We start from the raw sequence: 13201 nt of genomic DNA on the forward strand, positions 1-13201 counted from the left end.
AATAAGAAAAATATCATCAGTGGACACATATGGACAAGATGAATCAAATGCAGGAACTATTTAAAAAGAATTTTAAAGCATCCATCATAAAAATGTCTTAACAATTAGTTATAAATTCTCCTGAACAAAAGACCAAAACTCTCAAAGAAATGAGTTCCCAAAAAAAAAAAAAAAGTTTTTTTAGATTTTAGCTATTCTTTTTTTTTTTTAATTTTTTTTTTCAACGTTTATTTATTTTTGGGACAGAGAGAGACAGAGCATGAACGGGGGAGAGGCAAAGAGAGAGGGAGACACAGAATCGGAAGCAGGCTCCAGGCTCTGGGCCATCATCAGCCCAGAGCCCGACGCGGGGTTCGAACTCACGGACCGCAAGATCGTGACCTGGCTGAAGTCGGACGCTTAACCGACTGCGCCACCCAGGCGCCCCAAGATTTTAGCTATTCTTATAGGTATGTAGTGGTATCTAATTATTATTTTAATTTAAAATTCCCTAGTGACAATGATGAACAAGTCAAAATCACAATGAGATACTACTTCACACCATTAGGATGGCTATTAGTACAAAACACACACACGCACAGAAAATAACATGTGTTGGTGAAGATATAGAGAAATCGGAACCCTTATGTACTGCTGGTAGGAATGTAAAATGATACGGCCACTACAGAAAAGTTTAGTGGCTCCTCTAAAAATATTATTGCTGTATGACTCAATAATTCCTTTGTTGGGTATGTATCCAAAAGAACTGAAAGCAGATACTACAAGAGATATTTGTACACTTACATTCACAGCAGCATTATTCAAAACAGACAAGAAGCGGAAACCACCCAAATGTCCACCAATGGATAAATGAATAAAACAAAATGTGGTAATGTATAGATCTAGATGGTATAATGCTAAGTGAAACAAATCAGTCAGAGAAAGACAAATACCATATGATTTCACTCATATGTGAAATTTAAGAAACAAATGAAATGGGGTGGGGGAGGAAAAACCAAGAAATAGACTTTTTTTAATGTTTATTTATTTATTTTAGAGACAGTGTGTGTGTGAAGGAGGGGCAGAGAGAGACAGGGAGACAGAGAATCCAAGCAGGCTCCACACTGTCAGCGCAGAACCTCACACAAGGCCCAAACTCAAGAATCGTTGAGATTGTGACCTGGGCCAAAGTTGGATGCGTAACCAACTGAGACACCCAGGCGCCCCAGCAGACTCTTAACTATAAAAAACAAAGCAATGGTTTCCAGAAGGGAGGTGGTGGGTGGGGGAATGGGTGAAAGAGGTGATGGGGGTTAAGGAGTGCACTTGCGGGGTGCTTGGGTGGCTCAGTCAGTTAAGCGTCCGACTTTGGCTCAGGTCATGATCTCGCGGTCTGTGAGTTCGAGCCCCGCATCAGGCTCTGTGCTGACAGCTCAGAGCCTGGAGCCTGCTTCCGATTCTGTGTCTTGCTCTCTGTTTGCCCCTCCCCTGCTCATGCTCTGTCTCTCTCTGCCTTAAAAATAAATAAAACAATAAAAAAAAAAAATTAAAAAAAAAAAGGAGTGCACTTGTGATGAGCACCTGGTGTTGTATGGAAACATTGAATCACTATATTGTGCGCCTGAAACTAGTATTACACTGTATGCTAATTGGAATTTAAATAAAAACTTAAGATGAAAGCTAGGATACTACATATACCACAACAAGAAAAGCTATAAAAATCACACATTTGACAATTAAAATAAAAAATCGTACTCATCAGGGCACCTCGGTGGCTCAGTCAGTTAAGTGTGGGCCTTCAGCTCAGGTCATGATCTCATGGTTCATGAGTTTGAGCCCTGCATCAGGCTCTGAGCTGACAGCACAAAGCCTGCTTCAAATCCTCTGTCTCCCTCTCTCTCTGCCCCTTTCCCTGCTCACATGTTCTCTCTCTCTCTCTCTCTCTCTCAAAAATAAACATTTCCCAAAAATCATACTCATCATATGGTTAAAGATACTATAAACAAAATATTTAACTGTCAAGGGACCATTTGGAAAAATATCTGTCACACAAATTACGGATAAACAGAGCAGAGAGACTCAATTCAAAGACCTCTCATAAACAAGAAAAAACTAATAGGCAAAGGATATGAATAGACAACTCAGATAAAAGGAAATTCAAATAGCCAGTAAATACATAAAAACAGTGCTCAAATTCAGTGGTGATGACAGACATAGACACTAAGTGACAATGAGATCACGTAATACTATCTAAATGGCAAAAAGAATAAAACAGTAAATGATCAGATAAAAGGTACTTGCCTATACTGTAAAAGAAAACTGGTGTAAAAGAAAATCGTAAAGCCTCTTCTGAAAGCATGCATGCACATGCACTCACACAAGCAAGCACACACACATTTACATAGGTTTTCATTCCAAAGTTACCTCAGCAGGATGATGGCAGTAACAATCAGTAGCACTTTTTTAATCTTTGAGGCTTACCTCAAAAGAAGGACTCTTCTAATTTGAAAAGCATTAATAAACTTTTAAAAAAGTTGCAGCACATACAAATAATTAAGAAAAATGAACAAAAGGAGAATAGAGACAAAGAACACTGACCATGTATGTACAAATATTGAATCATGTTAGGTACCTGAAGCTAATATGTTATATGTCAATTATAACTCCCTTTAAAAAAAAAAAAAAAAAAAAAAAAGGATGCTCAAAAGCCGATGGAAAGGGCCATGTGAGAAGGAATTAAGGCTTCCTGCCCATGAGTGAGTCATCTTAGAAACATACCCATAGCCCCTGTCAAGCCTTTTGATGACTGCAACCATGGCCAACATCTTGACTGCCACCTAATGAGAGATTTCAACCTAGAATCATCTAACTAAGCTGCTTCTCAATTTTGACCCACAGAAACTGTGTAAGATAATATTAATTTTTCAGGAAAAAAAAAAAAAGAAATCTATTTGAAAATTCTTAAAGCTATAGTCCCTGTAATAATTCTTACTTAATGTCTCTTACCAGATCATAGTAATCAATGTTCCCATCACTAAAATAAATAAATAAATAATCAAAAGAAGCTTATCATTCATGTTTAAAAAAACAAAAACAAAAACACTGACCATTCTGCCTGGGCTAATCCATGACCCCATCACTTAAGCCAATACAGGTAACACCTTCAGCATTTCCTTTTAAATATGTCTAAGCAAATAACACCCATGGGAATGCCACCAACCTGATCTGTTGACAACTTCCCTTGGTTCTACAGTGAACTGCCTAGAGGCTTCTTTCTTCCTTGAAGAAACTGGAACTGACTTTGGATGTGATTTCTGGCACTGAGCCTAAAAGATATACAACATTAGATCTACTCCATTGTATTAGCAATTCTGATTAAATACATTTGTTTTTAAATTGGAAAAAAAAAAAAGTATTGGAAAATAATAAAACAGCTGGCAATTTGGCATTATCTAATAAAGTTGAAATTTCATAAATCCTAACATAGAAACAATGCTGCTCTGAACAGCAAAAACCTATCTTGACAGTAAACTGGATAAATTATGATATAGACCTATAATATAATATCACACATTCAACAGTGAAATTCATAAATTACAGCATCAGGAATAAATAATTGTTAACAAAAAAAAAAAAAAAACAAGCCACAGAAGTAGGTTAAAATCCCATTTACACAAAGTTCAAAGTAGAGGCATGTTAAACTATATACACACACACACACATATATATACATATACATATACATACACACACATATATGTATATACACATATGCATATATACATATATATATACACACATGCATATATATATACTATATTTTAGAGATTCACTCACTAGAGGAGTTAACATAGGACACCTGATCATTTAAAGAACTTGCTTACAAGGCTGGCCCTTGACTGGCAGCTGGGAATTTGGCTTTCAGAATATTTCCTCTATTACCAGCTGATTAGGTTGTGCCTACCATGCCAGCCTGCCTAGACTGTATAAAAATGTGATTTATAATGAACACCTGTTTTTTTCCTTCAGGAAGTATAGGATGTTGGTTGGCAGAGGGTACCTAATATAATCAGCCCCCAATAAAAACGGGTTAAGCCTCAGAAGGCTTCCCTGGGCAGAAAGACTATATGCACTTCACTGCTAGAAAGAACAAGTGCACTTTCTGCAGACCCAGTGGGAAGCATAAAAGTCTGACTATAAAATAAAGGATGGGAATGATGAACATAAAATTCAAGATAGTGGTTACCTTTGTGCAGGGAGGAGAGGGAGAAGAACAGGATTAGAAAGGGAAACATTGATGCTGCAAAAGTATTGATTGATACATCTTACACTAAGGATAAGCACATAAGTGTTCATTTATATTATTTTTAATACCTTATATACATATATTCTTTTGTACATTTAAAATATATCAAGTCATAAATTTTAAAAATATAGAAAAGGGAAATCTCATTCATACACTGCATGTAGGAAACAAAACTTGTAAACATTTTGCAGAAAAAATAGACAATATTTAACAATTTCATTTGAAATATGCATGTCCTAGAGAAATTCGATTTACAACATGTGCACAAGGAGGCATGAACAAAGGTGTACACTGCTGTAATAATGAATACATGGAAACAACCTAAAACTCTACCAATAGGGGGATATGTAAGTAAAGAAGGTCCTGCACTGTTCAGTGAATACATTATAGAACTCAATTACATAAAGAAAGACAAGCAAGCTCTCACTAGTCTCTGTTCCTCTTGAAACCTCATTAGGATTTTTTAAACTGTATAAACCCAGGGCACCTGGGTGGCTCAGTCGGTTAAGGGTCTAACTCTTGGTTTCAGCTCAGGTCATGATCTCACGCATAACTCATATGAGTTTGAGCCCCCGCATTGGGCTTTGCACTGACAGCATGGAGCCTACTTAGGATTCTGTCTCCCTCTCTCTGCTCCTCCCCTACTCGCTCACTCTCTCTCTCTAAAATAAACATTTAAAGTATATATATATTTCTTTAAGAAAATAAAAAATAAATAAAATGTATAAATCCAGAAGTATGAAGAGAAAAGAAAAGGGAGTAGATGGGAGATTTCAACAAACTTTAAGCTAGAAAGCAAATCAGCAGCAACTAATCAGTCCACAAAGTGGAGAAAGTGCAGAAGGAAACACATTTATGTTTAACCCATAAGATCATTTATTAGAGGTGCAAGGCCACTCTAAGAGAGGCTCCAAGTTGGGCCTACGAACAGTCAAGTTGTTAAAAGTATGTATACGAAGTAGTCAAGAGTTGCAGAGCCTCTCCTCTCCCAACTCTGGCATGTTTACTCTTGAGTTTTAGAATCAGAGAGACTATAGACTCAGACACAGATGAAGGTAACAGTAATACAGTAAAAATAGAGATTTTAGGCAGAAGCATTCAAATTGTGCCTTCCCTCTGCTACACCTGGTTGAGAACATTTGTCATTGGAATCAAGCTCCCAAGCAGAAGAGATTTGTTAGAAAAACCTACCAAACCAAGTTAAAAAAAAAACAAAAAACCTATATATATTAACACCTGGACATCCACAATGACATGGCTCAGACAGATCATACCACAGTAAAATCTACCAAGGTACAAATTTTATTGTACAACTAGAATTTGCAATCACCATTTTAGTTTCCACTCTTAAATATAAGGAGACCACTAAGATTCACTGGACATCTGACAAAAGGCTCTAAAATAAAAGGAAACAACGAAGGTAAGCAAAAAGGTACTTGCAGGAAACAGAAACTACAAACAAGAAATCTTAATAAGAAGGGTTAGAGGAACCTGAAAAAAGCTGTGCTTCCCCATGGTAGACACTCTGTATGGACCAGCTTAAAACCCTCAGCTTTTGCCCCAAATTAGTTAATACTCTCAGGGAAAAAAATGACTAATAATCATCAACTCATCTTCTCAAGATTCTTCTCTCTTTGGAATTTTATCTAGATTTTGTTCTTTCCACAGCTCCCATGTCTCTAAAAATATGATTTGTTTGCATTTCATTCTTTTTAACTAGTTGTTGCAACAGGAATGTGTCCTATTGCAATTTGTCACATCCTACCTACAAATGAAACCTCTAGCATAACCCTGAAACCAAAGCCCTCCAAGAATGTTTTGAGAAAAGAAAAAGACAATACTGTTCATGAACATAGATGCAAATGCCTCAAATACTCAATACCTACAAATGAAACCTCTAGCATAACCCTGAAACCAAAGCCCTCCAAGAATGTTTTGAGAAAAGAAAAAGACAATACTGTTCATGAACATAGATGCAAATGCCTCAAATACTAGCAAACCAAATTAAAAAAGGTTAATACATTATGACCAAGTCAAATTTATCCCAGAAAACTTAAAAAGTTGATTTAACTTTCAAAAATCAGTATAATTTACCACATTAAAGAAGGTCTCTCGATTCTGAAAGAAATGGATCTGTCTACATTCCTTGGAACCAAAAGGCTATATATATAGTTCACCACAGAACAAGGGTTTGAACTGTGCAGGTCCACTTACTCACATTTGTTTGCAATAAATATAGCATAATAACATAAATGTATTTTCTCTTCCTTATAAATTTCTTAACATTTTCTTTTCTCTAGCTTACTTTATTATAAGAATACAGTATATAATACACATAACATACAAAATACATGTTATTCAATTGTTTACATTATCAGTAAGGCTTCTGGTCAACAGTAGGCTATTAGTAATTAAATATTTGGGGAGTCAAAAGTTTTAAGTGGATTTTCAACTAACACAAGTGGGTCAGCATCCCTAACCTCTGCATTGTTCAAGAGTCAACTGTATAATTAGATGTTTATACAAATTTCTAGTAAAGCTATTTCTAGCACTACATAATTTTTCTCTCCAATTAGTATTGTGCTTTTGAATAACTTGTCTTTATTCATTAGCTTCACAAACTCTATTTGAAAGTTGGCTATTTTGTAGAGTTAAGTCAACCTATCCTCTTAAGATATGATCTATAAAAGATTGATTCCTAGGGCACCCAGGTGGTTCAGTCAGTTGAGCATGTGACTTTAGCTCAGGTCATGATCTTGTGGTTCATGAGTTTGAGCCACACATTGAGCTCACTGCTGTTAGTGCACAGCCCTCTTTGGATCCTCTGCCCCTCCCCAGTTCACACTCTCTCTCTCAAAAATAAATAAACATTTAAAAAAAAAAAAAGACGGGTTCCCTTATACAGCAATAGATTAACCTCAATATTCAGAAAACAACCAAATTTTCAAATCTGGATTAGGAACTTAAGTCATTGCCTACTTTCCTAAAAACCTAATTTAATTATTATTTTAGGAAAGGTGAAAAATAATTTTGTTAAAATTTGGTATTTCTTTTTTTTTTTTTCCCAAGCGTTTTTTTTGTTTGGTTGGTTTTGTTTTTGTTTTTTTTATTCATTCTGAGAGAGAGGGAGTGCAAAGAGAGAGGGAGAGAGAGAGAATCCCAAGCAGGCTCCACACCAATGAGCCCTATGTGGGGCTCAAACCCACAAACCATGAGATCATGACCTGAGCCGAAATCAAGAGTTAAATGCTCAACTGACTGAGCCACCCAGACACCCCAAAATTTTATAATTCTAAACCCAGACCTCCAATTTCAAACACAGGAAATATCAAGTCAGAATTTTCACAAACCACCTCCAAATTATAGAAGTCAATGGGAATATAGGATTCCCTTCTAAGAATAAGACTTACAAACAACTAAAATAGATGTAACTATATTGTGTAATGCTTCACTTATTAAAGCTATATCAGCTCTCCTTTTTGACTTACCTCTTTGCTTGATGACTGAATACAAATGTCTTCCATTTTAGGTGTTGAATAAAGCACTGATTTTGTAGAATTTGTGCTAAAATCATTGGTAAGACCTTAAAAAAAGCAAAAAAAAAGTTTAAATGACATATGGTATAAAATCTTTGAGTTATAATTAAAAGAAGCCCTACATGAAATGTGAAGACGTTTGCTGACTCTTTAAACACAATTAGTTTAAATTACATATAAACATCGCTTCAATATTCAAATGTGCCTAGAAGACATCAGGAACTGAAAAAGACAAACAAGATTCCTGAAGAAATAATGAACCAGCTCTTCTTTCAGAGCTTATATAGAAGAAATATTTTTCCACTCTCTGTGTTTGTTTCTTCGGTTGGCCTATTCTCTTTTTTCAATACCTTCTGATGCTGACAAGCACTTAGAAAAGTTTTTGCAATAATTCACCATTTCTTTAAAATGAACTGCGAATCACCAAACATTCTCTCTTAGGGATCCCAAGAATTCTGCACATTTATTCCCATTACATGAAATACTTTCTCTTGCATAAGATAATTATTTATGGACTTCTAGACCATAGAACTCTAGTGTGACCTAAAGGAAATGACAAATTATGCTCATTTTTGACAGTATTATCCTTAGTTTAACAGAAAGTAAAGGATTGCACGTGTACTCAAAATTCCTGGAAAAACATTTTACATATATTTATTTAAATACTAGAACACATTTGCTGAATTTAATATTAATGAGTATCACAAATTTTCATCCAACCCAACCCTCAAGTCCATCTTGAAATGAAGCCTTACTTTTTTCTTCAAAACAATCTTGTAAGATTTCCAGTATGTTTTGGCCTTGCTTCGTATTAATGTCAGGTGCTCTAATAAGAAGGAATGAAGGGAAAATGTCACATATCATTTCCATAAGACACTTGCTATTTATGTTACCATCTACTTTGAAAATTTCATATCTCATTATAAAATATTTTACTTAATGGGAAAAATATCACCTTTATTATGTAAGGACAAAACAAGTACTTGAGTCCAAGAGTTCCCAGAAAAGTATGTGAAGAAGTATGTCATTATGTATAATAACAATTATACTCCTTGAATGAACAGTGACATCTAAAGCCATCTTAGACCACTTTTATATCTAAACAAGAACATCAACATTTTTTAACAAATCCAATCAGTACTAAGACACTTCTTTAATAAAAACTCTATAGTCACAAGTCCTAACAGCTCTAAGTAACAGTCTTCCCTACAAGTTCTCAAATGCACTTTTGATTCAGTATCATTACCCTTAGCAGCTTATGAAACAGTATAAAATTTTAACTGTAATTTCACATGCAGTTGTAAGAAATATTATAAAGGCGGGGCGCCTGGGTGGTGCAGTCGGTTAAGCATCCGACTTCAGCCAGGTCACGATCTCGCGGTCCGGGAGTTCGAGCCCCGCGTCAGGCTCTGGGCTGATGGCTCAGAGCCTGGAGCCTGTTTCCGATTCTGTGTCTCCCTCTCTCTCTGCCCCTCCCCCATTCATGCTCTGTCTCTCTCTGTCCCAAAAATAAATAAAAACGTTGGAAAAAAAAAAAAAGAAATATTATAAAGGAAATCCCTTGTTCACTTCATCCCGTTTCCCCCAATGGTAACATTTTGTAAAATTATACTATACAATCACAACCAGGATGCTGATACCAATACAATCCACTAATCTTATTTATGTTTCTCCAGTTCTACATATACAGTTGACCCTTGAACAAAATTGTTATGAACTGCATGGGTCCACTCATAAACAGATTTTTTTCAGTAAACATATTAGAAAATTTTTTGGAGACCTTCAACAATTAAAAAACTTGCAGACGAACCACAAAGCCTAGAGATATAAAAAATATTTAACAAAAAGTTAAGAATGTCATCAATGCATAAAATAGATGTAGATATTAGTAGATACTAGTCTATTTTATCATCTACTACCATAAAATACACACAAATCTATTCTTAAAAGTTAAAATTAATCAAAACTTACATACACAGTACACAGTGCCATTTATAGTCAAGAGATATAAAGACACAGTATTAAATCATAACTGCATAAAATTAATTATATTTCATGCTATAACACTACTATAATAATTTTGTAGCCACCTCCTGTTGCTATTTTTTTTTAACTTTATTGATTTATTTGAGGGAGAGGGGGGGAGGCGCAGAGAGAGAGGGAAAGAGAGAATTCCAAGCAGGTTCCATGTCATCAGCGCAGAGCCGAACACAGGCTCAATCCCACGAACCCCAAGATCATGACCCGAGCTGAAATAAAGAGTTGGACGCTTAACTGACTGAGCCATCCAGGAGCCCCCATCTTGTTGCTATCGTGGTGAGCTCCCTTGTTGGTGACTATCCCTTTAAAATGCCCATATAACACTAATCATCTCTGAGTGAACAATTCATCTCTCCAGTAAATTGTGTATTGCAGTAAAAAGTGATCTCTCATACTTCTCCCATTCTTCATCATGTTTAGTGCAATACCATAAATCTTGAGTAACACCAGGGACTCAACAAGGTTACCACTAGTGATGCTGGAGGTGTTCCCAAGAAACAAAAAAATGTCATGACACTACAAGAAAAAGTTGAATTACTTGATATATACCATAGAATGAGGTCTGCAGCTATGGTTGCCTACTACTTCAAGATAAATAAATGCAGCATAAGGACCACTGCCAAAAAAGAAAGGGAAATTCATGAAGCTGTCTTTGTAGGCTAGAGCAGGACAAAACCTTGCACTTTCTGCAAAGTACCTTTTGATCTTGTATGGAACATACAGCTTTTATGTGGATGCAGGAGTTGCTATAAAGAAGGCATGATTATGATTCTAATATGGTTTGAGAAAAGTGAAGTCATTACAAGACAACTTAAAGCAAAAGGAAGATGAAAGATCTAAAGCTGGAGAATTTAATACCAGCAAAGGATAGTTTGATAATTTAGAAAGAGATCTGACTTAAAAAATGTCAAGATAGGGCGCCTGGGTGGCGCAGTCGGTTAAGCGTCCGACTTCAGCCAGGTCACGATCTCGCGGTCCGTGAGTTCGAGCCCCGCGTCGGGCTCTGGGCTGATGGCTCAGAGCCTGGAGCCTGTTTCCGATTCTGTGTCTCCCTCTCTCTCTGCCCCTCCCCTGTTCGTGCTCTGTCTCTCTCTGTACCAAAAATAAATAAACGTTGAAAAAAAAAAAAATTTTTAAAAAAAAATGTCAAGATAACAGGAAATCAACTTTTGCTGGATAAGAAAGAGGCAGCAGATGAGCTCCCAGATGCCATTAAGAAAATCACTGAGGATCCTCAGAAAGGGTATCTACCTAAACAGATTTTAATGCAGACAAAAGTGTTCTATTCTAGAAAAAAATGCCACAAAGAGCATTTATTAGTAAGGAAGAGAAGCAAGCACCATGATTTAAGACAGGAAAGGATAGGCTAAACTCTACTGTTTTGTGCAAATGCAGTCAGGTTTATAATCAGGACTGACCTTATCTATAAGGATGCTAGTCCCTAGCTTTGAAGGGAAAGTTAAACACCAGCTGCCAGATTTTTAGTTATACTACAACAAGAAGGCTGGACAATGAGAACCCTTCTTCTGGACTGGTTCTATCAATGCTTTGTCCCTGAAATCAGGGAGTACCCTGACAGTAAGAGACTGTCTTTTAAAGTTCTTTTCATATTGGACAATGCCACTGGCCACCCAGAACCACAAGAGTTCAACACAGAAGTGAAAATGGTCTACCCGCCCCAACATAACACCTCTAGATTCGGGGGTCAAAAGGATCTTTAAGACTCATTACACATGGTACTTTAGGGAAAAGTCTGTCAACACTATGGAACAGGAACCCAACAGAGACAACATTATGAAAGTCTGGAAGGATTAAAGCATTGAAGATATCATCACTGTTACAGAAAAGGCTGTGAACACCATCAAGACCGAAACAATAAATTCCTACTAGAAAAAACTGTAGGCAGATGTTGTACATGACTTCACAGGATTTACAACAGAGCAAATCAAGAAAATCATGAACATGGGGCACTGGGATGGCTCAATCAGTTAAAAATCCAACTCTTGACCTCGGCTCAGGTAATGATCTCACAGTCTGAGATGGAGCCCCACCTTGGCTCCGTGCTGGGCGGGAGCCTGCTTAAGATTCTCTCTCTCCCTCTCCACTCCCACCCTCACTCAAGCATGTGCACATGCTCTCTCTCTCTCTCTCTGTCTCTCAAAATAATAATAAATAAATAAAAATTAAAATAAAAACATAAAAGAAAATCATGAATGAGATTATGGATATGGCAAAAAAGTTTGGGGGTTTCAAGATACAGATTTTGGAGAAATTCAAGAGCTAGTAGACATCACACCAGAGGAATTAACAGAAGATGACTTTATGGAGATGAGCACTTTCACAACAGTACCAGATGATGGGGAAAAAGATATACAAGAAGCACTGCCAGAAAACAAATTGACATTAGACAATCTGGCAGAGGGTTCCCATTATTCAAGACTGCTTTTGACTTCTTTTATAACATAGACCTTAGTTACAGGCATACAGGCACCGAATTAAACACTGGAAGGATTGGTACCATATAAAAACATTTTTAGAGAAATGAAAAAGCAAAGTCAGACAGAAATTATGATGTATTTGCAAAAAGTTCACTGAATGTGCCTGCCTCCCCTTTTACCTCCTCCACCTCTTCCACCTCTGCCACACCTGAAACAGCAAGACCACCTCAACCCTTTCTCCTCCTTCTCAGCCTACTCAGTGTGAAGACGATGAGGATGAAGATCTTCATGATGGTCCACTTCCACTTAATGAACAGTAAATAATCAGCATGCTGTACCATTAATAAACTGTGTTATGTGTGTATCTTCATGTGAAAATCTAGTTAACTGTACAGCAAGAAAGGTAGGAGACATTTTTAAGTCATCATCATCATTGTCTAAGTATTCAGTATGTAGAACATCATGTGCAAAACTTGAGTGAAGTGGGTAAGTGATATTTAACATAAAACTAATAATCTGTTTATTTTCTTACTGCCTTGTAACTTTCCTTTCAAAGAAGTACATTACCATACAGCACGACTGTCATCACAGGTATTTTTTTAAAAAGACTTAACAATGTTTCTAATACTGTATTATGAATATAACTATAATACCATATGCCATAAAAATTTTATAATGATTCATTCATTAGTGTACAGACTAGGCTACCACGAAACAATCGTATCAATTACACTAGGCTACCATAAAGCAATCATATTGCTTTCATTATCAGTACGTTATACCTATAAATATGAAAATATGAATTTCTTTTCCACATCACTTTTTCATATTTGATGTCTAGTGTTAGTAATATGCATAACATCTACAGTGTTTTGTATCATATAACTATATCGATGTAGGTA

At 36.3% G+C, this 13201-nt stretch overlaps 1 protein-coding gene across 5 annotated transcripts in view; it reads right to left on the minus strand.

Annotated features, from left to right (window-relative positions):
* CENPC (centromere protein C) overlaps positions 1-13201 on the minus strand; it is an 81874-nt gene that overhangs the window by 63448 nt on the left and 5225 nt on the right. For all 5 annotated transcript variants that reach the window (XR_006964303.1, XM_047091153.1, XM_047091154.1 and 2 more), the window contains exons 3-5: positions 8577-8647; positions 7774-7868; positions 3200-3305 (exon numbers count right to left, since the gene is read on the minus strand). Coding sequence is in view for 4 of the 5 variants with exons in the window: in XM_047091153.1 (XP_046947109.1) it covers positions 3200-3305; positions 7774-7868; positions 8577-8647 (272 nt within the window). In the remaining variant the exon portion in view is untranslated. The remainder of the gene's footprint in view (positions 1-3199; positions 3306-7773; positions 7869-8576; positions 8648-13201) is intronic.

This window comes from Lynx rufus, unplaced genomic scaffold (assembly GCF_022079265.1).
Source record: "Lynx rufus isolate CCGP_SWC_20201006 ecotype Redwood Valley unplaced genomic scaffold, mLynRuf1.p SCAF_3, whole genome shotgun sequence".
Classification (NCBI taxonomy): Eukaryota; Metazoa; Chordata; class Mammalia; order Carnivora; family Felidae; genus Lynx; species Lynx rufus.